Here is a 27418-nt window from a genome sequence, read left to right as displayed (position 1 = left end):
AGGTTTTCCCTGGTTATTATCATTTCTTTTGATTGTATTGCCTTTTCATGTAAAAAGGAGGAAAGTTGGCATTAATTTTAAATATGAACGATCACGAAATCACATTTATGACCAAAAGTAACGGCAACTTCCCTCCTTTTTCCATGAATAGGCAATACAATCAAAAGAAATGATAATAACCAGGGAAAACCTTGATGCTTGGCAATTACTTTGGCAATAGTTTCGTTTTGTAGCAAGATCAATATTTTTCTGTAGGTTACACTTTTTCTCGCGGCAATTCGACTCTCTCATATTCCTTCTCGATCACGAAGTCACATATATGACCAAAAGTAATGGCAACTTCCCTCATTTTTCCATGAAAAGGCAATACAATCAAAAGAAATGATAATAACTAGCGAAAACCTTGATGCTTGGCAATTACTTTGGCAATAGTTTCGTTTTGTAGCAAAATCTAGATTTTTCTGTAGGTAACCCTTTTTCTCGCGACAATTTAGCCTTTTCATATTCCTTATCGACCACGAAATCACATTCATAATAATCAAAAGTAGCGGCCAGTTTCTTCCATTTTCCATGAAAAGGCAATACATTCACAACAAATGATAAGAACCAGCAAAAACCTTGATGCTTGGCAATTACTTAGGTAATAGTTTCGTTTTGTAGCAATAGCTAGATTTTTCTGTAAGTTACCCTTTTTATCGCGACAATGTTTCATCTCAATATTGTAATTTTATATAAATGTAGATATTTCGACATTTACCTGCAATTTTGTTTGTTGTTTTGAAATAATGATTAAAAGTTCTTTCTTGATATACCTTGATTAAGCATTTCTGTTTTATAAGTTTCATCCAGTAGTATGTCTACTAGATTTTCGAAAACAATTATTTTTTATACTTTGACTTTGAAGTTTTTACTGTATATGTTGAAGCCATGTGGAGTATTTGCGCCCGCGATTCCGTGCCGCCATGACCAGCGTCATGCATTTTTCCCCTATGCTCGATCGCTATTGAAGAATCTTGATTTAAAAAAAGTTATTGCGAACTGGAGTCTGATTTATGAGCTTTACCTGTCCTGTAAAATACTTTATTTTACACTCTTCCTGGATCAAAAGGAAGCTAAGTTGACACTAGTAACAATTTTTCTAGTATCGTTAAAACTTTACGTTAGTTTATACATTGGTTATAAAATCCTTATTTGTCCTTCTCATTTTGTAAACCGGCAGCCAATCGGTATATAAACAGCGCTGAAATATTGTGAAGTTTCCCACCACATATTTTTTGCATCAAACGTAAAAAAAGCTTGTCTGCAAGAAAATTGCTATAAAAACTTATGAAATGTTTTTGAGCTAATCTAAAAATCTTGGTCGCAAAGAGTTTTCACAAAGAAAATTCGATTAACCAATATAGGGCCTCCGACGATGGGGGGGGGGGGGGGGGCGGGGACCATTCTCCCACTTTTTTGCAAAATAGAAGAGCCTTTTTCTAAATCTTTTGCTTTGAGTGTTAAATTTTCCATTGCCCCCCTTCCATTTTCCAACCTGTGTCGGAGCCCTGACGATCAAGTTGATCGCAGCTATGATCGCAGAAATTTGAGAATCATGCGCACGCAAGTTCCGTGTAACTGAATAAACGATTCGACGTTTGACTATGTTGACATGGACCGGCTATATGATAAATAAATCAAGAAGTAAAATGATTCTCATCGTCCTGATCTTCGCTGTTGGAGGTTTGTACATCATCAAATGACACTTAGAAGTTTTCACGGCTCATTTTTTCGTTTTCGTTTTGCTAGAAGAGATCGTTTCTTTTCACGGACCCACGAAGGGATCATTGTAATTAAAAATGATGAATTTTTGTTCGGTTGTGACAGATTAAAAATTTTGGTAATTCGATTTATGTTTTATATTAACGGTTTGATAAAAAAGGGTTGCTTTAAACTGTTTCTAGCAAACCTCACCTTATCTCAATTCTGTATCCTTTTATGTGCCCAAACAGGGGTAACCTTGTGTTAGGTCTTAGAGGTCTCAAAAAATTTCGACTTTTTTGCTCACCTTTGGAAGTATAGCGCGTCTTATTATGAACAAGATACACGAATCAACAGAGAATCCAGACAAGTTTCCCTCTATGAAATTTCTTTTTAATATATTTTATAGTTTTTTTGTAAGAAGGAATCAAAGTCAGAATGTCTATGCGAATGTCTATTTGAATGTCTAAACGAATGTCGCACGCTAAATGGCGGAACAGGACAATGTCACTATCAAATGAATTGTAACAGAATAATCCTTTCTTTTGGAATGTTTTGAATAAGACTATCTATGTTTGGAATTTCATCAGATTTTAAGCAAATTGTTTGAAATAAGCCTATCTGTTAGAATTTCATACAGATTTTCTTGATAACTCAATAGGGATTTATTAAGGGCATTTTAGTGAAAATGCCACTTATGCCATTTCGCCCCTTTGCCAATGACTCATGCATCTCTAGATGTCTCTACTATCAGCAAAAGACAAAAGAATTCAAGAACTAAGGAGTTAAAAACACAAGTTTCTTTAATCTTAATTTTTTCATAAAGTACACTCATTTTTTATAAGAAACAAAGGTCAATGTTGAGTGCTCCAGTTTCTTAATGTTCTGGAAATTTCAATACTCATTGTTTCTTAAGAGTGTTTTAATTATGATGTCATGAATGATGTTATGAAATGTTCATGACCTTTTCATCATGTGAAGAGATTCACTTGTTCTCATGTTGTATTTAGATGTGGGAAGTATATTTCTATCCCGTGTGTCTTAAATTCTAGGCCAACAGGGCAGTCATGTTCTTTGATTTTAGAAAATTTTGTTATTCTCAGTTTTATCACGATTTGATAGTTTCTTGATTTTTTTGCTTCGAGTACTGGAGTTTCTTAATTTTTTCTGACTGTCCAGTACTCGTTAATTATAGCCAGTTTCTTATAAAAAATGAGTGTACATCCAAATCCAACTCATGTCAGTTGGGCATAGCTATTTGACAGCTCTGCTTAAAGATTTTTTCCTGTTTCATCAAGTTATTTATGGCTATTTGGCTTTTTCAAATTAAGATGTTTTCTTCAATTCTGTGTTATTTGCTTTGCCTTTAACCAAATTTTATTGCCATAGAAATTGCACATACATGATTTAATTTTGAAAAATGTTTCCAGACACAAGCATTTTGGTCTTTTCTCACACCCACAAGCATCAACGCAGACTTCTTTCAAATTCAGCTATAGATTTCTTGGTCAATTCAAGTTTTTCATTTTTACTTCCAAATCCTAGCAAAAACCCTAAAACCATATCAAATGACTAAATAACAGCGAATTGGCATGGGTCAACTGATGTCATTTTTATTAGAGAGCTGGTTTAAGATAATTTTTTTTTCTTGTCTGCATAAAATGCAGGTTGACTCTATTGAGGCTACGGCATACAGTAAATTATTTGGAAATATACAGTCCTGGTAATATTAGGCGTGCGATCGCACACACATGCCTCCACACATGCCTGAAACCAGGCCTGGCGGTTTGAGGCGAGCGATAGCTCGCGCTCGCCTCCACGCTCCCCTCGCAACCTGAGGCGAGCTATGAATTGCTCTCCTAAACAGAACATGAAAGGAGAATCGCTCCCCTAAAATTTCCATTCATTTGCCCTTTTCCTATTCAGAGAACCCTGAAAAGGGTTAATTGGTTTATTTTTGTAACAGCGATTTCTCCCGTCACTGCATTATTTGCAATTAACTTTTTGCTTGTTGGGCGGTTTTTGTTATAATAGGCATGAACTTCGATCTATTTGGAAAAGGGTGGTTAAGCGAAAGGTACGTTTCTAGCGATTAGAACCTTTCAATCTTAATAAAACAGGCATATTTTTGGAAGTAAAGTTGAAGAAACCAAAACATGGAATTCCACTATCCAGCGGCATTTACTGAAAAACCCAGATTGGGTGAAAAACTATAACGGCGACATGTTTCGCATTATTGGTAAAGCATGATCATCGTTCCATCTAGCAGTTTGTGAATCTATCTACTATATAAACATGACAGACCGCTTTTGTGTAGACAGAAGGAGTTCGTTTTCACCTTAGGAATCCGTTGGTAACATTTTCAATAGGAAAGCGGCAAAGATTGGACAACCTCAACAGTAATGTGCTCGCGTTTTCTGATTGGCCTATTTCGATCCAAAACTGGGTATTTTAGCGTAGAGTTTTCCATCTATGTTCTGACGTTTTACACTCTGAAGAGTGTTAGACGTATAACTTAAGTTTGTTTCAAAATTTGTTTTTCAAAGCCATTTTCAAATTCTGTACAAGAAAAAGACTGTTTGGCAAGAAAAATGTTGTTTTTGTGTTGTGAAACTGAAAGAGTCTGTTCTTTTAAATACTTTAAGTAAAGGGGGTGCTGAAGTCACGGTTAGAGCAAATGCAAATTTAAAGAAATAAAACAGCATACTCCTGACTGAGGCTATTAAAGGCAACCGGCAGATACTAAAGGGGCTTAAGTCATCTGTCGATTGTCTTTAAAGTACATTCTATGTGTTACTGATTTAGCTCGCCTCAGCAAATGAGGGGAGCGATTCACAGCTCACCTATAAAAATACAAATGGCCAGGCCTGTGAAACTCCCACGGGCAGTTCCATGTTATAAATTACTATTCTCTTTTCATGCCATCACACGCCATTGCATGCCATCACACGCCTAAACTTCTCAAGGCGTTCGATTACCAGCACGCCGCCAAGATTCATATTACCAGGACTGAAATATACCAGAGAAGCATAATCTCCCTTTAGTTAGAGCCATGGGATTGTTATCAAAATTGAACAGAGCTGAGTATCTTTTCTCCAGAGTGATATTTGGGGTTGCAATTACACTACAACTTTCTGCTTACTCTTATAGCTTCATTTCTTTGAATTTCTGAAAGTGAACTATATTTGAATTATTTGATGATCTGGTCATAGTTATGTACTGTTATAAATTCTTTCTCAATAAAAACTGCTGACTGCATAAAATGGTGAAAATAACCCTGAAAATTGAGATACAGAGATTAGTGTTTAAACTATTTGAAAACAATTGAATCTAAATAGGAAAATGTAAGGAAGACTTCGCTGATGACCAAATTGCTTCAAAGCAGAAGATGATAAGAAAAGCTAAGTTTCAAAGCAGTGTATTTTGGAAAAGTGTGATTAAATTACAATTTTCCTCTACCTAGTGACTCCAGAGTGTTTTTCATTTAAGCTCTAGAGCAGAGGGATTTTTATGTGATAGTTTGATTGATGATGATGGTATCCTGCAAAAAGAATCTTTGTAACAGGAATTTTTTCTCAACATGGTGGTTTTGAAGTTTCTCAGGTTGCATCCCAAGACCCCATTTTTCCCCTGTGTGGTAGTCTTGATTCATTATGGGTCGGCCCCTGATCTGCCTATGACTGCCCAAACATCTTTCCCTACCTTTTCACAAAACTCACTCATTTTCAAAACTAAAATTTGACAGGTCTGTCTCAGAGCTTCAGTTTACCAATTTAGCCTTCCGGTCACTCTGGAATGTCACTTTCAGCTCACCCAGCATTAGATGTTTCAGCAGCTATGCCAACCTTACACACTACAAGTTCAAAGCCAATTTTTGTGTGTTGTTTTCTGGCTTTGCAATCAACTTCTTTATTGAATCGTGGCCATGTTATGAAAAACAACCTGAATCTGGTGAGAGAAGCATGGAAGAAAACAGTTTTGAAAAATAAGTTTTATCAGAATTTACTAATTCCCCTACTTACATGTAACTATTTGTCTGTCTACCACAGCAACTGAAATGCATATGCTGTGGTAATAAGACAAATAATCACAGTACATTGAGAGTATTTTAATGTTTTTTGTTACTAAAAATGAATTTTATAATTGTCTAAGCCTCAAAGATTTATTTTATGCGTATAATATTTCAACATCATTACATTGTTCAGTCCATCAAATAAAGCCATTATTACTGTAGCTAGAATGCAAGAAGGGGATGTCCTAAGGGGTTGTTTTGCCGAAAGGGCAGCACAGAGAAATCTGTCTGCGAAAGCCCAGGTTCACGAACAGTAAACATTGCTAAAAGTGAAAGCAATGGTTTAAGAATTATTTAGACTACCATTTGGCCAGATACTTCGCTTTTGTGATTAACAAAATCCCTCTTTCACCCAGACTGTACTGCACAAAATGTTTGTTTATAACTATGTGACCCAGCCCCTTTAAGTGTTAAAAGCTCCTGCTTTTGTTTCAGTTTTAGGTTATACAGCCAGATGGCGGTGTTTCATGGTTATGCAAACAGCCATAAGTTTAGTTTTAAGCCAAGTGGTTTATATAATGATTTGTATAGAAAGCAATAGAAAAGCAGAGCTTTCTAAATTTAATATGTGCCACTTTTTATTAGTAGATGTACTCAGTACCGATTTAATAAGCATAGCTTGTAGTTTATGGTTTCCTCCTAGCTATGGCTAGCCATTAAACATCAATAGGAAGAGAGTAGTTTGCATTGACAGAACTTCAAAAGCTTGTTATTCATTGCAACCATCTTGCCACCCATATCAAAGGAAACAGGTCTGTAGCTTTCAGTATATCTGTGTCTTCCCTAAAATAAAATATTTTCTAACTGCTTTTCTTACTTTTCTAATTAATAATGTGTTTTGTCTTTCAGAGATCACAGTTGCAACAAGCTCAGAAAAATGTCCAACAGGTGTGTTTAAATATCAATAATCAATAATCATAATCATTTAATCATTTAATTATCAATAATCAATAATCAATAATCATTAATCACTAAGTTTTGATGTAAATCTATTGGCAGGACTTTTCTTCCTCTCAAAAGGTTTTGACAAGTTTGATCTTCAATTACCCTAGAAGGAGATTTACATAAATTGAATGCCTACCCTATGCAATGCAGTAGTTCTTGTATAGAAAATCCTTTGTGTAAGCCATTCAAACTCATATTTAAAAAGCCTATGAAAATTCAATGATCTACTCCATGTGCATATAACATTTGTTTGATGTGAGTCAAGAATAAATGAATTAGAATACAGTATAATCTGGTTATAACGTACTTTAAGGGACCAGTGTATTAAGTATATACGTTATATTCGATGTAAGGAGGGTAAGTAAAGATTGACTAAAACCAAGCACACCTTTTGCCGGGACCAAGCACACCAGTATGTTATAGCCAAAAGTACGAAATAACTGAGTATGTTATAATGGGATTCTACTGTAGCAAATTATCGTTATCAACGAATCTATTTTATAATTTTGGGATTATCGTCAGCCGCATTGATAATATTACCGTTGCATTGAAAAGCAGAACGTATGCTATCAGGATGCCTTTTTCTGCACTGTCGTCTTGAACGAATATAAACAAATTCGTACTTGTGTTGATTGGTTTTCTTTGCTGGAACTTCTTGTTTGTTTTATCTTACTTTTCATAACATAGAGCTTTTCCTAGCAAAAATGGTTGATAGTTTCCTAGCAAATTTTCTCAGATTTTCGCGATAGTGCATATTTTTCGGTAAATATTGTGCAACTCTTAATAGATGCTGTCTCGATATAGATTTTTCTGTTATCGTAGATTTCACAAATGCAAGCTCATCAGAATGCAAGGAATGTTCAGGTAAATATTTTATTTGTTGATACCTATTTCTTATATGAATAGGAAAGAAACTGACGAAGCAATTTATTATTCAATTTGAAATCTACGAGTCAATGTATTATATTAATGTTTTATACAGTATAAGAACAGTCCAGCAGATTGTGGTAAAGTGCTCATCTTCCAGTAATTACAAGCATTTCAATTTGCGTCATATACCCTATTTTCTTAAAAAGGGGCCGTGGCTTCTATGCAATTTTGTTTTGAAAAAGTTTATTTGCGAGGGAGGTTTCTATTTGTGAACGGCTTCTGTTGGATGGTGGCTTCTATTCGAGGGCTGCTTCTATTCGAGGGCGGCTTCTATTCGAGGGCGGCTTCTATTCGAGGGCGGCTTCTATTCGAGGGCGGTCTGTATTTAAGGGTGGTCTCTATCGTGGATGGCTTCTATCGAGAGCAGTCTCTATTCGAGGACGGCTTCTATTCGAGGACGGTTTCTATTTGAAGGCGGTCTCTATTCGAGGGTGGCCTCTCCTAGAGGACAGCTTCTATTCGAGGGCTGCTTCTATTCTAGGACTTTTAATAGTTTTAATAGATGTGATATAGAATTGGCCATTGCTTTTGTGAAAGTCTGTAATCACGTAAATCTTTTTTTTGTCTTTTTATAGTAATAGCTCTTGCTTATGGGTACTAAGCTTTGAGACTGAGTGCTGATAGGCTTCTATTTACTATCTCTCTTTAATAACTTTAGCTTCTGATTGAGGGAAGCTTCTAATTGAGGGTAGCTTCTAATTGAGGGTAGCTTCTAATCGAGGGTAGCTTCTAATCGAGGGTAGCTTCTAATCGAGGGTAGCTTCTAATTGATGGTAGCTTCTAATTGAGGGTAGCTTCTAATTGAGGGTAACTTCTGATTGAGGGTAACTTCTGATTGAGGGTAACTTCTGATCGAGGGTAACTTTTGATTGAGGGTAGCTTCTAATTGATGGTAGCTTCTGACTGAGGGTAGCTTCTAATTGATAGTAGCCTCTAATTGAGGGTAGCTTCTATTCGAGCGTTGCATCTCTTTGGAAAATATGGTACTCAATATTCTGATATAGAATCAAACCTGGACTAACCTAGAGTTACCTTTCATTTGGTAGTAGTCGTAGTTTTTGACTTTCATTGTCAAAAAAATATAAGCATTGGTATGAAGGTCTCATCCAATAATAGCTTTCGTTCCTTATGCAATAAAATCACCAATAGCGCCAAATATCAATATACCGTATGATATATAAGGAACAGAAAAGAAGCATTGAAGGCTGCCCAACAAGATGATAAATCTCTGCAAAGCATCTCTTAAAGCAACTCAATATGCAAAGTCAAATATGCATTCAAAGTCAAAAACGCAGAAAATTTGGATTTCGTTTAAAGTACCACAGTTTTACCCTTGCCACGCAGAAAATCTTGCGCCATCTCCACTCAGATAAAGTGGAACTTTAGCCAGTTTCTGACAACTCTTTTTGTTTTATGCCAGAAACTTTCTATCCAGGGGCGGTCTGGCCCGGGTGGCAAAGTGGCGATCGCCACCCGGGCCCGGCCCTGTGTACAAAACATTTACGGGCCCTACCGCGTTGGAGAAAATTTTTCAACTTAAAGTCAAAAACGTAATGCCGTAGACTGATTATAGTGCGATTAAAGTCCCAATACATGCACTTCAAACCACCCAAACCCGGGTTTCCGTTATTTCACCCATGTGTTCAATCCTACGTGTACCCTGGGTACCAGAGCCACAAAATTTCGAGCGCGTAAATAGAATAACATGCAGAGAAGCGGTGGAGCATACTCTTATCTTCTATTTCCGCTCTCCAATTTATGTGGCTCTGGTACCCATTGTATCTGACCTGGAATGGACAAAAATTGCTTGATTAAAAAATCATCCATGTTTTAGTTATGAATTGATTTAAGTTACATTTTTAATCCAATTATGATTATATGAAACAGGAAATGTCAGAGACGGTGCTCTGGGAACAAAATTCATATTTAGGGGGGGGGGTGGGGGGTGGCGGCTGCTCATTGTAAAGTTCAAAAATGGAAATAGAAAAAGAGACGATAAGGAGTCATCACTACCATCTGGTTACAACCTTAAATACAGATGGGAGGGACTGACAGAAGGTTCTCGAAGAATAGAGATATGTATCAGGATTTAGCAATGCTAGAGCCAAGAAGATTTGTTGACACAAAAATGAAGCAAGAGAGCAACGAGAGCCTTCTTTTCAAGAATTCTCGTTTAGAGAATGTCAGAATTGCTGGCTTTGGCAAATTGCTACCAGCAGCTTATCGTTCAAATGAAAACAGCACCTGGTGCAAATGGAGATCCAGAAAAAAGGTGATTTCAAGGAGCAAGCTCTTAGAGAAGAAACATATGAAAGATAAAACTATGCCTTCCAAGGTGGGGATTCACCAAGAGAAAAAGGACCCCAAAGTCGACATTGACACACTGTATCAAAAGGGTAGAAGCTTGCCAAATGTGCATACCCTGTGTATTCAAAACTTTGTAACGACTTTCTTTTTTATTTATTATCTTTATTTATATTTTCTATTATATAAAGCAGTTTTATAAGAACATGAGCATCAAAACCGGTCAAAAGTTGAGAACAAATTAAGAACAAGCTAAGGCTGAGTTACTGTAAAATGCAATTTTGAACAACATTTTATCCCAAATACGAACATTTTTAGCCATGTGTGGGTGCTTTTCGTTGAATATTCAATCTTGTCGTCAAATGAAGGCTGCCTCACTCACTTTGCTGGCAAATAAGGCCTGAACACCTCCCTAGAACGAAAAAGCTAGCAATCGCACTGCTTACACCATTTAAAAAAAACATCAAGAACAATCCAGCCTAAAATTTTCGAAAAATTAAGAACAGTGAACCTGAACCTAATTTTACTGGTTCTTATAAAAAATTAGTGAATACAACATGCATCTAGCAACACACCCTTCCCTCTACAATGCGTATAATTGCTTGATGACACTGAGTAGCGCCTAAGTTTCCTGTGAACGATTATTTAGCGCTATTGATAATTCCAAACGAAGAGAAAACTTTCCACTCGATTACTAGCAAATCATTTACCAATTAACTGATTTATCTGCACTTCTTCGAAAAGAGTTGAAACTCTAAGAGCTTGAATAAATTTTGATCTTGATTCTTAACTCCACATGGGATTTGAAACCCTGTTTACACGAGGGGAAAGATATGGATCCAATTGGGTCCGAATTTACAAATTAATATCGATATACTACTGCTGTTTAGCGGATTGCTTTATTATCAATTTTTATTATAATCGTTTTTTAAGGCCACATTTTTAGTAGGTGTGGTTCAACTTTTCCTGCCACGCTCTAAACCGGGCCCTTTGAATTTTCTAGCCACCCTGCGATTTTGACGCCAGACCGCCCCTGCTTCTATCACTTTATTCCCGGCTGCAATACATGTTAGAAAAAAAGCCGCTATACCAGGCCTCATACAGTATTATCTCTAATTAACGGACACTCTAAAAAGCAGACACCTCTGATTAGCGGACAAATTTTTTTTCCCGATTGCTTTCTGGTCAAAGTCTCATAAAAAACTTTCTAAAAATCGGACGCCTAATTAGCGGACACTTTAATTAACGGACAATATTTTTTGCACAAAATAGTCAATTTTTTCTTTTTTTCTTTCCAATTAGCGGACATTACAAAAAAGTTAGGAGCCAGCAAACAAAAACCTTAGACGAATGAATATTTTGGTGAAATATCTATTTCAAACACTTTGACTTTTGACAATCTAGTTGATTTTTTACATTTTTGAGCTTCTTTACAGCCCAGTTTACTAACTTTTATTGTCCATGAAAGTGGCAAATTACTGGAATCTCCAGACAATAGCCACCCCCACGATTCAACCTCTTTCCAATAACTTCCTCCGATGGGGGGCTAGATGCTTCCGACGGAGGGGCTGTAGCCCTCCCCTGGCACCACCACTGATTACACCTTTTAAATACAAAATTCGGGTCTATTTTCAAATTTGGGACTTACATTGCAAAGCTTTCCAAAAGGCGGACATTTCCAATTAGCGGACACCTTGCTCGTGCCCCGACGGTGCTCGCTAATTGGAGAGAAGGCTGTAGCCCTCCCCTGGCACCACCACTGATTACACCTTTTAAATACAAAACTCGGGTCTATTTTCAAATTTGGGACTTACATTGCAAAACTTTCCAAAAGGCGGACATTTCCAATTAGCGGACACCTTGCTCGTGCCCCGACGGTGTTCGCTAATTGGAGAGAATACTGTAACTCCATCCTAAACTTTGTAGCTACCTCTCTACACAATGTTTACGAGTCTACATTCTACGCTGATAAACCTGGCTATCCTTAAAAATCAATCCCATCTGGAGAAATCCTTCACCCTTATTATCATGATGATTATCAATAGATACCTCTACATCTTTGAGCTAACTGTTTGTATCGAATCCAATCTTCACGTAAATGAGACACATAAGCAAGAAGTCTAGTCATTTCTTATCTGGTGTGCAACGAAAATTGTTTTGTGTTGTTTAACCGTTCATACAATGAATTAATGAAACGTACTGTTGGCCGGTCTGTCAAAAAGTGCTCGATGCCGTATTTGCATAGACTACGCCGTTTTGAATGGGGGAGAAGGGGTGACCTACGGCGTAGGCTATATATGCAGGGCTCTACACGCTTTCAGTGTACAGAACAAAGCGGTTCTAAGTTGCTACTCCGAGTTTCGAGCTTGATGCGAGTTTCAGGCAACTTGGGTCGCTTTCCCGGTGGTTGCATTAGGCGTGAAAATTATATTTTATTTAATAAATTATATTTCCCGGCAGCGCTTTTCGTTATATTTTGTTTGTTGAATTTCGAGGGACCTCAAAATTATAGAAGCGTGACAAGTTAGTACAATTGTTCAATAGCAAGCAAGATAGATTTCTCCATAATAGGTTCACCACTCGGATACTGCCTTATAATATTAAATATTTAAGTGATAAAGTGCCCGAATTACAGTTTGTTTAAGAATGACCCAGCTTTCGCATGTAGCCTGACCAAATGTTAAGTCAAAGGGTCTCTGAATAAACCTTGATCAAAGTATTCCTATTTGTAAAGGGGCTGAAGTGGGCTAGACAGCCCTGCGAGATCGTCGTTACCATGTTGAATGTAAAAATGAAATATGCTTCAATTGTGAACGAATGACTAAGCGAAGAATCAACTAAGGAGTGCATTCGACCTAAAGGATGAATGGAGAAGGTACAAGGAAAAAACCTTGCAATAAAGCTTTGTGATTTTAGTGAGGGATGAAAGGAATGATGTGAATGATAATGTTACTGAAATGTGCCACTCTAGGAGTTATAAGCATTGAGCCACTTACGATGAGACACGAAATTATTTTCGAAAGCTTCACCTTTCTTTGCAAATAGCCAGCATACTGTTTGATGCCAGTTGATTTATACTTGGACGATTTTGTGCATATATGAACTCTCTGTTTATCTGTTGTATCTGACTTTCTGGCTTGTACGATGCAAAACATTTGTATGTCTACATTATTAGTCGTCATTGTTAGAGATGATCGCTTCTTATTGCACCGTTGTGGGTTTTTGATAACAATTATAAAATTGGTATCATTGTCTTTGTTTTTAGGAAGTTTACAGATGGAAGTCAAGCCAGCTGCTGCTTGGTTTCAGCCATACGCAGAGTCATATGGGTTTCAAATGAGTTGTACTGTCAACAAACCAACCAATTTATCAATTTGGTTTCATCGACATAACCAACCAATAGATGATGCAAAGAGCTTACTTTTACAAAATGGGGACAACGGTTTTGCTAAAGTTAAGATGACGAATTGCACGGCAACTGTTACCATAGACAAGTCAAGGCTGTCATTCTGTAGTACAGGGGAATATATATGTATTGCCTCGGATAATAATAAAAAGCAGCTGATGAGGAAAACTGTAGACATTCAGGCATTGATTGATAGTAAGCATTTCCCTTGCTTCTTATCCTTCATTATTTGTCATGACCTTATGATTCTGTTCATTCTTTCTATATTTCCACTACATTAAAGTTGAAGTCATGACCCCATTCTGCAAGTGGAGGTGGGCTTGATAGCTTGACCTCTGCAGGCAAACAATTATATTTTCCTCAAGAATGAAATGACAATTAAGTCCTTAAATTATCGATTTTTAAACCAAATTGAATCTTGATGAGTCTCAAGAAGAGATATGTCGAGGGGGAAGGGGTTGGTAAGAGAAGAATTGTGTTGCCAGCATTCGAATTTGTGATTGGAAGAAAATGCCAACAACAAAAACAAGTGACAAAAATTGAAAAAATTGACTTCCTATGTATTGATTATTATATAATCCAGTGTTCAAGGCAGATTTCCAGTGAGGATTCAACTGTTTTACCCCTAGCGCATACTCTAACAGAACTATTGCTTACTTCCACACATCCAATGGTATCTGTGAGTACGTCGGGATAATGTCGGGGTTAGCGACAGAAGTGCGAGTAATCGGCATTGATCGCAAATCGGCACTGATCGCTATCACTTCGGTCGTTCATCGGGTTCAATGGAGCATGTCTCTTAATGTTGCAGCCGAATGCAAAACATCGAGTTCCTTTCTTGTCCATTATTTAAAAATTCTCCCGCATTTTCTGGTCTATCCAATATGGCCGCTGCAAATTTATTTTGGCTTCACTTATCGGTTCTTACAAAGAAATGATCTTTCCAGTGTTCGATCCAGTCTTTTTTAGGTTAGTGGTAATCAGAGCATTTTGGAAAAACCAGAGCACTGGGTAACAATAAAAGCTGTCTGTTAGAATAAAAAGAGCGAATGGACGGTATGAGTAAAGCGGTGGCTGTGTGGGAGTATGTAAGGTGTAAGCAGTGGATACGCAAAAGTAGGCAGGGGTAAGTGGGAAAAGCAGGGAATTGGGTATAAGCAATGATTACCCGAGAATAAACAGGGAATCTTTCAAAAGCGAGTAGGGCTGTTGTTTGGAACTATATTTATTCGTAGATCTTCTCTTAAATACTTTCATTATTTGTCAAGCTTAAACTCAACTGATATTGTTGACTGAAAGTATTGAGAATTTTTATAGGTTCGTTCTACTTCGCCCCTGACGACCAGTGTAGACAAAGCACAAAGGACTTGATAGAAGGACTGTCGGTCAATCTCACCTGTTCCTTTTCTTTATACAAAGAATATTTTGGGTTCCCACCAACCATAACATTCAGACGAAGATGGCCAACCGGAAATGTTGTATTGATTAACGAGACAGAAAAGTACCTATATGGACAGTCCTATCGTGGAACCTGTAACGGCAAAAAGCATCGTTTTCGGACTCTTACGATTAATAGGATTGATGCAGGTGACAGCGGAGAATACTTTTGTCGCGTACTAACGGTGTCTCGATGCCTCGTTGAAAGGGGAGTCACCCTTAAAACACGTAAGTTGCTAGCTTTGTAGTCCTTTAGATTCTACTGGATCATTGCTAAGTTGAAAGGGGAATCACTCCTAAGAGGGAGGGCATTAAGGTAGGAATTATGAGATATAATGTATTCGTTTGGTTCAGGTACAACACAAATTTCTTATCGGTTCAGTTCGTGATTCGAGAAGATTATTCCTCAGAAGTTATCCTAAGTTGTAAGTTTCACTTGTACTTTATGGCCCCTGATTTGTTTCTTCCGTAAGAAGTAAAAATATGTTTAATTGGAATTTAAAAGTCGTTAAAGCGCTATCAACATTTCACTGAACATCGCTCAACATTTGTAAAGTGCAAATGTTGAGAACGTTTTTACAGTGAGCGGTGTTCAACGATGTTGAGTGGAGTTTGGACGGATTCAAAAATGTTCATCGGGTCGACTCAACATTTCTATTGTTAAAGGTGTTGTTGAGAGATGTTGAGGGCGTTTTAACACCCCATACAACAATGTTCAGTCGGTGCAAGCGCACTAGACTTGGGTTTTGCGCGCCAAAGAAAGGCTTTAACGCGTCAAGAACTCTGATCAGACCAAGAGGTTGAGAGAACTTAAATTTTATAGATCTTGATGGCAAACCATGACGAACGCTTGGAATCACTTGGCAGTGAAAGTGAATCGGACGAGATAGCAATTCAAAGCAAGCTGCAAGACCAAAATCCTTACCTTAGGAAAGGAAATCATCAGGAAGTACCGAAGTTCATCTTCCAAAACACCCTTCCTAAACAGCGGATTCCCTTGTCTTGGATCTCTGAGAGTCCGAAGTTCATCGCTCAACGAATGTTGAGTCGAATTGTTGAGAGCGTTTTAACACCCCTATTCAACATCACTTAACATCACTAAACATCACTGTACAAATGTTGAGCGCCCTTAAGTTGCTACCCGGAGTTTCACGTATTTTGTAATGTATATTTTTTCATGTAATGTACTCTGAAATGTATATGTAATTTTTTGTCTCCAATACAGGTCCCTGCCGTCCTGGCTATCACTGCAATGTGAAAACAAATAAGGAGATACCATGCCCGGCGGGAACGTTCAGCAATGTCACTGGCCTGTTTTCACCATCCGGCTGTAAAACCTGTCCGCTTAACTCTTACTGCTCTTTGGCATCAACCGTGCCAAAAGCATGTCCTCGAATGTCCTTTGCAGCCGCGTATCATACGGTTTTGAAGATATTAGAAGGCAAAAAGAGCCTAGATCAGTGCAAAATTTGCCCGGTGGACTCTTGCGAAAAATATGGTATGACGTAGAACATATAGTAATGTAATCTTCGTGACATTCAAATGCTATTAATTGACAGTTTAGAAGTTATTCCAAAGTTTTTTGTGTAAGTAGATTAGAATCCTCATTTTGATTAAGGGCTCATGCGTGATGTTAGTTTTCAAGAGAATATAAAGATGTTCACAGTGGAGTTGACTGTTGCTGTTGATTTGATATTTTTATCGGCCACACCATTAGTCATTTTTAGTATTGCAAGGAACAAGACAATATGGAAGGAGTTTGAAATTGTTTCTGAAAAGAGAACTTTGGTCATATTTTTACTGCAAATCTTTTTCATTCAACACCAAAAACGTGATGTGGTCACATATATTTTTTAGGGGATTTTTTTATATTTTTCTCCTAAAAGTTATGTTTTACCAGTTGTTAAATTGACCAATTTTGATAAGGTGGAGATTATTTAAATTGGATGAATGTTTCTAGGCCTCAATCCACTCATTCTTTGAAATAACGCTGTAATTTTTTATGATATTGAAAATAGTGATAAACAAGCGATTTTATTCTCTAGGCCATAATTGTACCTTCCTATGTAGCAAGAAGATTGTAGAAGGCAACGCTGGCAATCCAGTACAACTTGATTGTAAATTATCAAAGCCTATACTCGTAGGCAACCTAACATGGATGCGAAACAATGAAACGCTTTCAAACAGCTCTAAGCACACAATTAGACTCTCTGGCGACTCCTTTACGTTGGTCATACGTGAAATGAGGAAGAATGATGTCGGAGAATACATTTGCACAGGGGTTGAGAAGGTCATGGGGAACACAGTGGAAACCAAAATAAGGCTTACCCTCTCAACCAGTGAAGCTTGTACGTAAGACTGCTTTTTCAGATAGAACACCAAACCTCACTATTTCAGTATAATGTAGTATGCCCTTAAAAAAGCCTTAGATTAAGCATGAAGTAAGATTATTGTCAGTAAGAGATGTATCATAATTTCTTCAGAGAGCCATTTTTGCTTTTATGTAATTCGCATGTTTTTTTCTTCAAATCTGTTCAGTGAAAGAATAATTCTTTATCGTAATCGACCAAACTTACACATAAAATAAAAAAATTTTGGAGGCTTAAGATTGTTTCGACCAATTTGTTTGTTTTTTAAGACTTGATATTGTTTCTATGTCATACCTATTAAGGAGCATGTTTTTGGACACTAGACATAGCCCATGTTGATTTATTTCTGATTAACCCCATTTGCAATATCACTTTCCGCTCTCTATCAACTAGCTGTAAGCCATATCTTATTTTGTAGGGAGTGATGTAACGACTGTCATCGTCTGGGTATTTGTTGCTTGTGTTCTCATTTTGGCGATCGTTTTGCTATTGCTAGCATTACGCCGCAAAAGATCAAAGAAGAAAAAGCGCGAAAGTTTAGAGGAATGTGTAACAGGATCGTTTACGGATATTTACCTATCAGATAGAAGAGAGATGTTTTCAAGGATTCCTTCGAATGAAACTGGTACCTTTCAGCATATTTTATGTTTGTTTAGACTTTGTGTTTTGGCTGACGAGGTTTCAGGATTCCTTTTTAATATGGCACCTGTCAAGTATTCTCTCTTAAGTACTTTTTGTTTATCAAATCCATCACCCGCATTTTTCTATGTTATTTACGTCTAAGACACACTGTCTTCTCCCTAGATTCAGAGCCTGATTTTGATGTCTTCATCTGCTACAGTTGTGCTGATAAAGTCTGGGTAAGGAGAACACTACTAACGATGCTTCAGAAAAGCGATTTGCGTGTTTGTATTGACTATGAGGATTTTGAGCCTGGAGAATTCATCATTAAAAATATCGCCGACGCAATATCAAGAAGCCGGAACACGATTGCCGTATTATCACCAGATTTTGTCAACAGTGACTGGTGTCAGAAGGAACTCAAAATGGCTCTGTCACATCTTCATAAAAGACATCAAGTCATTCCCATACTATATCGAGTATGTGCAATACCCATATTCCTTCTTGACCGAACATACCTTGACTGGTGCAACGATGACGTTAGAAATACATTTTGGGAACAGTTGGTAAAAAAGGTAAATGGTAGTAAAGCTACCGTCGGAAATTTTGAGGCCTCGAAGTTGAAAGTGACCAGCTGAAATGGCCAACTGAAATGGTATTCGGTCCCTTCCAAACTGTGCCACTTTTGAAGGAAGCGAATTGTGTCACTGATTCAGCTGTCTCCAACCGGCATCAATTGCTCGCTCTTTCAAAATGGATATCATTCAAGATCCATCATGTAAGTGGAAAATTTTGATAGAAATATGTGTAATTTTTGCAAGGGTCAAAGAGAACTTTTCAGTCGTCAAACGACCAATCAAATGCATATTACAATATCACCTGATTGAAATTTTTCGAATGCTCATTGGCGAATGACGTTCCTGTAGGTTGCATTAAATGTATTTAGAGCACGCATTTTTGAAATGCATGATTCTGCTATTTAGAGGTATTTTAAATACTATTACAGATATGCTGAAGAATTAAAGATTAAATCTACTTTTTTAAATTCTGTGTAGAAATAGCATTGAAATTTAGTTTATTGTATTTTTAATTTTATTCAGGATTAATGTTTTTATAAATTATCTTAAAGTGTGTAATGTATAAAGAAGTAAAGAATTTTTTAACAAAAAAATACCTCTCGTGCAGCTGAATCCGTTCACACGAAATCATTTCGTTAGAGCAATTTATGTAAGGGTTTGAATGTGACATAAAAGCAATATTTGGCTTTCCTTTTTGTATTTTTATTTCTAGCTTGCTTTTGAGTCCGATAAATTCATTCTCCTTATTATCACTGCCCTCTTACCATTATTAAATAAATCGAGACTGCTAAATCAAATCAAATCAAGCTTTACAAGAATAAAAGTTGACTTCGCGCTTTTTATGATAAATTCCGAAATGTCCATCATCCACATCAGTTATTTTCAAAGAATGGCAATAGGGACATTTTCTGTCAGTCCAAGGAATAGGATCTTCCCAAATCTACCGAACACTGCATGATCTACAAGAGAAGCTGTAGAACTTTTAACATCTTGGGTTGAATTCTAAGGCATCAGATAAAATTTTTCCAAAACATACCCATGTACCACATCTCCATACTTCAGCGGCATTATTTTGAATGGGAAATATAGTACTGTCGAATAAAAATAGAAACCTCCTAGGGTTGAAATCATCACATTTGTTGCTTTTTGACAAGAAAGCAAAATAAGATTTTTGACCGTTTTGTTTTATTGTTTAAATGAAAGCACCGTAAGAGCCACAAGATTATAGTGACATCCGAGGTATTTGTAATTGTTGCATTATTTTTTTTATTTTCTCATTACCATACCTTAGAAATTTTCTTGACAACCATTCTTTTTGTTTTGTAAGTATTTATTCCCCATATTAATGAACATGCAAAACGTATTTAGTTTATTAAGCTTGGATTGCAGATCTTCAGCCAAATAAGCCAATAAAAACAGGCCATCAGCAAAGAGAAGGGAACAGATGTATCTTTCACCCAATCCCACATCGGTAGAAACATCTTTAATCTTTGAGTCTAAAACATTAAGAAATATTGTGAACAGCAAAGGATTCAACATGCAGGTTTTCTACAGAGATTTTTCAGTTAGAAACTTTCGTTACGTTTTGCTACAGCCAGGGCTGTCGAGATGCAGACCTTGTTAAGGGGGGTGTTGACTACAAATATGCCCGATTAAACATAATTATCTGAACTTCTTAGTTGCTTACACATACCTCTGTAATACATTCCGTCGATCTAACTATGGTATATAATTCGCAAAATCCATTTTTATGATAGTATTTGACCTTCCCAACCATATAGAGATCTGTATGTCTGGACGAGCGTGGTTGCCACCTTGAATTTTGATGTTTCCAGTTTGCTGGGAAATGCACTTTTAAACAATTTTTACTTAGGCAATTTTTAAAGCAATCAATGAGCTGAATCAGTCTTGCATGCCTATTACTGAGTGATAACGAAATCAAAGAATGCAATCACTTTAGAAAATCACCACAGCCCAGTGGCGGATTAACCAAGGGCCCTTATCTATTTTAGGCTGACTTCTGCCAAGAAAAATGATATTATTTTAAAGTAAAACATGCTCGATGCTGAGACAGGCCACCCAATAGAGTCTGACCTACAAGTAAACTAAATTTTGGAATGGAATTTTTAGTTGAAATTTAGTTTATTCGATACGTTTTCTAAAGTTTACTGGCTATCTAAGCTATGCAGAGTCGGATGTTCTTCTAATCGTTAGAAATGACCAGACCACAATAGAAAAATACAATCGATCATTTTATTTGCAACGAAAATATTCTTGACTTCTAACTAAAACATTGAGTCTTCTGATGAACTGCTTCGCAACAATGTCAATCTGCATGTATGAGTTGCAACTTGTGCTTTTGAACAAATATGTTCAAATGTTTTTATCACCTCAATCTTCTTTCTCCCTGATCTTTCAAATTTTTAAAGATAGTTTATTCGTATCGAAATAGACTTTTCGTGAAATACTTGAGTTTATTTAGGAAGATAAAATAGATAAGTTTATATTTAAAATATTACAGAAGCTTTAAAATTTAAAATATTTTTTTTTTCATTTTTCGAGTTAATCACCAACCCCCTTTTTTAAGAGAATTTATCTTTTCCAAGAACTTAATTTTGAACAGTTTTTGGCGGTACAGAATCAATTTTTTAGAGGAGTGTCAGGAAACTTATTGTTAAATTATTTTGTGTGGAGGGCACCGCATTCATGGGGCACACAGAAATACTCCGAAGACAGTCTGTGTTTAGGGTGTCCGGACTCATGCCTTACCCTCTTATTTTGAATTTTGAATTTCAATAAGCCTCTTTGGCTCTGCTGGCTTTCAGAGACCTAATTAACAGACAATTTGGTTGTTTAACTGTTTCATCCTAGATTAGTCCATCTGCTATCTCAAGTCACTTCCACGAATATATTAAATTCTGGATGTAGTGCCTAATTCATGACGACACTTTTCAAAATTTGTAAATGAATATCTTACGCCAAAGGATAGCCAATGTCTAAGATACGTACAGAAGATCGAAATAAAATGGCAGATACGAAGGAATTAGTAAAAGTTGAGAATTATCTTTTGAATGCCCTTTTACTAAAGCCTGTCCCCCTTGCCCCTTGGTCGTTCCGGCGTCGCAGATGTTTCTAGAAGGTACTTCAGGTTTCTTTTTCAAGGGCCATATATTGATTTTGACAAGAAAGTTGAGTCGGGCGTAATTTTCTTAGCGGTTGTGTATTTTGGTCTTTTATGATATTTATTTTAAGTTTGATAAAATATTTACTTCTTTTTGTGTCAAATGACAAAGTCTTATAATCATTTCTAGCGCCTTTCATTTGTGTCATAGTGAATTCACAGATATGTTAGAAATCGCATTTTCTAGCCTTATGAGAAACTGGAATCCTCCACTTATGGGCTAGGACCGAATTTTTCCATTATTTGTTAACCCGACACCCCCCCCCCCTACATTGCCCCCTGACTGTTAGTTGTGTTATATGTATGTTTTGGGCTTGTTTAGTTGTCCCAAAGTACGAGTTTAGCAAAACTAAGGTAAATCTTTTATCTGGCGCTTTGGATTCCCCTCCAAGATGCCAAATGAACACAACAGTTACAAAGAGAACAAAGAGATAGTCCATTTCGTACGTGAGTCGGTCCAACTTGTCCTGACACCCCCATGAAAAATTGTTATATTTAGGACCCTGTTCTCGCGTGGGGGTCAGTCTATCCTTGACATACAAGGTTAAAAATATAAGAGCATTACCAGACTGCCAATCTTTTCAGGAATGGACAATAATCTTAGTTATAAAGGGCGCCATTTTGCTGCTGGTCCCTCCAGGCGTAAAAGGCCAGGCCGCCACGGCTGCTAAAACCACCTAAATCCTTAAATACACTTCTTAACCTTCTCTAACCTTTTACTAGTTTCTTATGACCTTTTTATTATTCTTCTTTTATCAATTATCTTACTGTTCTGTTCTGTTCACTTCAAACTAAAATCTATGCAAGTTATTAAGTACGTCAAACAGGGCACATGATTCGATTCGATAGTTCATCGTGAGTTTTTTTTTGTGTCCTTCAGCATTGTAAACAATTACCAATTGATTTTCTGATCTTACTTTTTGTTCTAATTTTAAGTTTCTACTAATTGTATTTTAAATCAATATATTATAATTAATTTGTTTGCTTGCTGAAAAAGATTTTGAGTACTGTCAACATTCAAGCTGTTAAAAAGAAAAATTCATAGCACTTAGTAAGCACCCTTGTCTAACAACAACTTGATATGAAATAAATGTTTCTCTTGCACAGAACGTTACTTTTTTCATATTGACAAGTCATAGCCAATATAACCGAATCTATTGACTAAAGACAAGTCAATGTCTGATTTTGATTGAATTATGAAAAATCTGATCACCCAACAACTCTATTAGACTACGCCTCTAAGTCTAACAGTTTGTGAGTCAACGAATAACTTCATAGGCAATCAGTCTCAAATGTTTAATATAAAGAATATAGAAAAGCTAAGAATAACAATGAAAACAAAGCACTCACGACCTTTAGCTTGCTTGCTTTAGTATTGGCGACTTGTGGCGTCTCTGAATGATATACTTCGAATGGCAACAGCGACGTCTTTCAAGCGACACACGCTTCGACTTTCATCGGGAAACGGCGGCCACGATTCTTTTGGCAAGGCGGGAACGCCCACAGTAAAAAGCCTCCTACTCTAAAACAGGCAAGCTCCTTTATACCCTTTCTAAAATACAGCTAGCCAATAACAAAACAGAACATGATAACAGCCAATTAGATACTAGAATAGAACAATAGTTAAAAAGCATAAAAGTTAATAAAAGGATGTTCACGCTGATAACCACGTGGACCAGCACGTGATAGAAGTTCGATCTTCGTACCGTAACATGCCTCCCCCCTTAAGTTCAAACCTCCTGGTTTGGGAGAGCAACGTAGTTCTTAATCTCCAACGGAGTATGTGTCTCTTCCGGGCGCGTTATAACCGGTTCTTCTGATATCAGGCCATTATCGAAGCTATCGGAAGGCAAATCATTGTCAGGGAGGTCGTTAGAATTGTCAAAATCCGCGGGTGGCTCGATTGGACGATCGTTCGGATCGTAATACGGCTTTAATCTATTGGCGTGGACTGGAACCGATACCGGACGGTTATCGAGAGTTCGCAAACGAAAGTGGACCGGAGAAAGCTTGGCGACAATACGGTACGGACCGTGATAGTTGTGCAATAATTTTTTCGATAAGCCTTTCTTGTTTTTCGGGGTAAACACCCATACTTTGTCTCCGATATCGTAAAGAACTGGTTTACTGCTACGATCGTAGTATTCTTTCATTTTTTGTTGGGCCAACTGCGTCTTAGAAGAAACGATACGCTGCGCATTCTCCAAATTTGTAAGGATACGTGCACGATGCTCAGCGACAGACGACGAAAGATGAGCGGAGGGCGATAACAAGGCAGCATCTACAGGTAAACGAGGCTCACGACCGTACAGTAAGTAGAAGGGCGACTCACCAGTAGAAGCATGAGGCGAAACACGATACGCGAAGAGAATCATGAAAAGCCAAGGTGTCCGGCAGTTGGGTCATCATGAAGTGAAACAAGAATTTCATGACGAAGAGACGCAGGAATGACGACCTGAGTACATAGAGACTTAGCACGACGCTTTCCAGGTGTCCATAGATGACAAAGGATTCCATGTTCATCCAAATAAAAAGAATCGATAGACAGCAACAACGCGCGAGCTTTAGTGTCACTACTTGGCAATTCTGACGTTTCTAAATACTGAATTATGTCAGCAAGATCTTTGTCTTGTCGTTGTAATTTATGCAAGGTAGATGGTGGTGGGCAAGGATGGTCGACAACTGCTACTGGTAAATCGAGAGAGGAGACCTCGGGAGCAGAAGGAGATGCAGAATAGACGCGACGAGAAAGGGCGTCTGCATTACCGTTAGCAACACCAGGGCGATGAATAATTTCAAAATCATACTGTTGCAAGCGTAAGGCCCAACGTGCAAGGCGGCCAGTAGGGTCTTTGACACGCATTAACCAAGATAAACTGCCATGATCGGTATGAACAAAGAACTTTTTTCCAGACAAATAAGGCTCATACTTTTTTATGCCATCCACAACAGCTAAGGCTTCACGCTCAGTAGTGCTATAGCGAGTTTCAGCAGAGCTCAATTCTCGACCACCATACGCTATCACGTGCTCTTTACCATCGACTATCTGTCCTAAAATATAGCCTAACGCTGAATGGCTTGCATCCGTGAACAGATGAAAAGGCAAATTAAAGTCTGGATAGGCCAGAATCGGAGGAGAACACAAACGGTTCTTTAATGTTTGAAAAGCAGACTGGCACTCAGGTGTCCAAGCAAACACAACATCCTTGCGAGTTAAACGATTCAAAGGTGAAGCAATTTTCGAAAAACCTTCAACAAAACGTCTGTAGTAATTACAAAGGCCGAGGAAACTACGAACCTCCTTTACTGATTTTGGAACTGGAAACGATTTAACAACTTCAATCTTGCTGGAATCTGGTAAAATTCCTTTTGATGAAACCACAAAACCGAGAAAGTCAACAGACTGACTGGCGAAACGACACTTCGAGGGTTTTAGTTTCAAGTTCGCGTCACGCAAACGATTAAATACGAGACGCAAGCGTGCGAGATGTTCTTCATAAGATTCCGAAAAGATGATAATATCGTCTATGTATATTAAGCAAATTTTCCAATCGAGGCCATGTAACACATTGCTCATTAGACGTTGAAAGTTCGGCGGGGCGTTCGTTAGGCCAAAACTTAACACATTAAATTCGTACAATCCGGAATGCGCAATAAAGGCAGTTTTCTCTTTAGAATCATCGTGCATTGCAACTTGATGATATCCAGATTGCAAATCAAGAGTTGAAAAGTATCGGGAACCAGAAAGAGCATCAAGGGCATCATCAATTCTAGGCAAAGGATAACTATCTTTACGAGTGACAGCGTTAAGTTTTCGATAATCGATACAAAATCGAGTTGTACCGTCCTTCTTTTTCACTAAAACAACAGGAGAGCTCCAAGGACTACAAGAAACACTGATTATTTTCTGCTCAAGCATATTCGAAATATGACGGTCGATTGCTGCTCTTTGTGCTTGAGAAACTCTATAAGGCTGCTGCTTGATAGGCCTAGCATCACCAGTATCGATTTCATGTTCAATGATATTTGTGTGACCAAGATCAAGAGATGATGATGCAAAGATGTCAGCATATTCATTTAAAAGTTCATTCAGCTGAGTGTTTTCTGCAGTAGACAGTGAAGGACTAGGCAGTGACTTAAACTGAAGACTGAATTCACGAGGAGAAGAATTATACTGACTCTGCGAAGGAGCTTCCATGGATAATACCTCTTTAGATTCTAGCGAAATTATGTCATCAGGGGATGTTATTTGATGAAATCTACCTACAGTTGAACCTTTGTACAGAATGACAGGTGTGTCTGAAGGATTTAGTAAGCGAAAAGTCACTTCACCATTTTCATTAGGAGAAGACAACGAACAGGCCCCATACAGAAGATAACGATCAGAAAGTTTAGGCACTGCTTCAATTAAGCCAACAACATGTGACGTAGCAAATTTTTCTAAACGAGCTGGAATTACCAATTCACTCTGGGCATTAATAACAAAAGTTTTTGAAACTCTTACATCAGAGATCAGTGGGGGGTACTCCCCTGAAGCAAAATTGATTTTGTTTTTACCAGAAAAATCGACAAATTGCTGACGGACATCAATAACTGCACCGTACTCATGCAAGAAATCACGACCAAGTACAATATTATAAGCTAAACCAGCTACCACAAAAGCATGACATTGATAGGAAACCGATCCTACGAGTATTGGAAACGAGACAGCTCCAATAACAGGAACCTCTTTTCCGTCCGCAGTCTTCACGCTGTTAAGACTTTCTTGTCGGCGCACGCGATAGGCTACACGCAAAACGTCGTTATAAAATTTGTCACTAATTACAGTTACAGCTGCACCAGTATCAACCAACAATTTAAAGCTTTGTTTCTCGACAATCCCCCAGATAAGGACATTACTTTGAGTCGACGACGAATAAGAGAATTCAGATGAAATCAACGGCAAATCATTGTTTAGTATTTCCTTTTCATTGTTAGATTCTTGATAAATCGATTTTACTGCCAAATTTTTCGCAAGATCAGTTTGAATGGGTTGACATTCACGGCCAAAAGTTTGTGTTACGTCAGGTACAAAACGATTACTAGTACTTTGACAGGATTTCGAAAGTTTTCGATTATCAAACCACGTCTGCAGTTCTTTATCAGGTTTAGAGTTTTTCTCTTTGGGGCGAAATACATTAATAGGGCGGTTATGGACCTTCATTGACCCCACCGAGAAGGTCCCATTCCGTTTAAATGTTGTTGAACGTTTCTGAAACTTTGATTCTGAGACTTGTTAAATGATTGATTTGACTCTGGACAATAACGAGCCACGTGACCTACTCTCTGACACTTATTACAAATTGGTTGGCCGTCCGTTGCGCGCAGGTTGCGGCCACGAACACCCTTTTGACCTTGATGTGCTGGAAAATAATTAGGACCCCCTTTTCCTTGAAAATTTTGTTTCAACCTAGCATCCATAACTGCCAACATGTCTTGTCTTAATTCAGATAGCTCATTACGTGAAACATAATTAGCAGCAGCAGTAGCTGCAGGTACGGGGGCAGGCTGGGAAAAGTTTTCGAATCCAACAGCCTGTACTGGTAATGCTTGCGTTGGTAAACGTTTGGCCGACATGGAAGACATCAATAAATTCACTTGTCCTTCGAGTTCCTTAATACGTTGGTCTTGGAAAGGACTGGAATTTCGCATATCAGGCGTGTTCTTTATAACGGCATCGCGCAAACGGGCGAGGCTCTCGGCTTTTTCAAACGAATCTGGCTGATTAAGAATGACATAGTTTTTTATTTCACTAGAAAGGCCATTAATGAAAATGTTCATCATGTCTTTGTCAGA

General features: G+C 37.6%; 2 protein-coding genes across 3 annotated transcripts; one reads left to right on the top strand and one right to left on the bottom strand.

Annotated features, from left to right (window-relative positions):
- The first annotated feature begins 1535 nt into the window (after positions 1 to 1535).
- LOC135681819 (uncharacterized) lies at positions 1536 to 19092 on the top strand. 2 transcript variants are annotated; one of them, XM_065196449.2, is made up of 9 exons: positions 1574 to 1722; positions 6662 to 6700; positions 7580 to 7621; positions 13257 to 13592; positions 14715 to 15062; positions 16060 to 16332; positions 16880 to 17182; positions 17622 to 17828; positions 18008 to 19092. In XM_065196449.2, exons 1-9 carry the CDS (start codon positions 1644 to 1646, stop codon positions 18460 to 18462), a joined length of 2082 nt encoding a protein of 693 aa, XP_065052521.2. In that variant the 5' UTR covers positions 1574 to 1643; the 3' UTR covers positions 18463 to 19092. The 2 variants fall into 2 exon arrangements, with proteins under 2 accessions (XP_065052522.2, XP_065052521.2); XM_065196450.2 differs by lacking the exon at positions 18008 to 19092 and having other exon boundaries at positions 1536 to 1722; positions 16880 to 17186; positions 17622 to 17762.
- A 4221-nt stretch (positions 19093 to 23313) lies between these two features.
- Positions 23314 to 23958, bottom strand: LOC148958706 (uncharacterized). Its single transcript, XM_089111847.1, has one exon. The coding sequence runs from the start codon at positions 23956 to 23958 to the stop codon at positions 23314 to 23316; it is 645 nt and encodes a 214-aa protein (XP_088967973.1).
- Between the last annotated feature and the right edge of the window lie 3460 nt (positions 23959 to 27418).

This window comes from Rhopilema esculentum, chromosome 12 (assembly GCF_057945365.1).
Source record: "Rhopilema esculentum isolate cy_ngs chromosome 12, ASM5794536v1, whole genome shotgun sequence".
In the NCBI taxonomy this organism is placed as follows: domain Eukaryota; kingdom Metazoa; phylum Cnidaria; class Scyphozoa; order Rhizostomeae; family Rhizostomatidae; genus Rhopilema; species Rhopilema esculentum.
This window is presented reverse-complemented; position numbering and strand designations above follow the sequence as displayed.

Excerpts from the sequence above, each read along its gene's own strand:
- LOC135681819 (XM_065196449.2), top strand. The coding sequence starts at position 1,644 with ATGTTGACATGGACCGGCTATATGATAAATAAATCAAGAAGTAAAATG. Across the intron at positions 6,701-7,579 it reads CTCAGAAAAATGTCCAACAG|ATTTCACAAATGCAAGCTCA; the intron begins GTGTGTTTAAAT and ends CTGTTATCGTAG. Across the intron at positions 17,829-18,007 it reads GATTCCTTCGAATGAAACTG|ATTCAGAGCCTGATTTTGAT; the intron begins GTACCTTTCAGC and ends TCTTCTCCCTAG.
- LOC148958706 (XM_089111847.1), bottom strand. The coding sequence starts at position 23,958 with ATGATTCTCTTCGCGTATCGTGTTTCGCCTCATGCTTCTACTGGTGAG.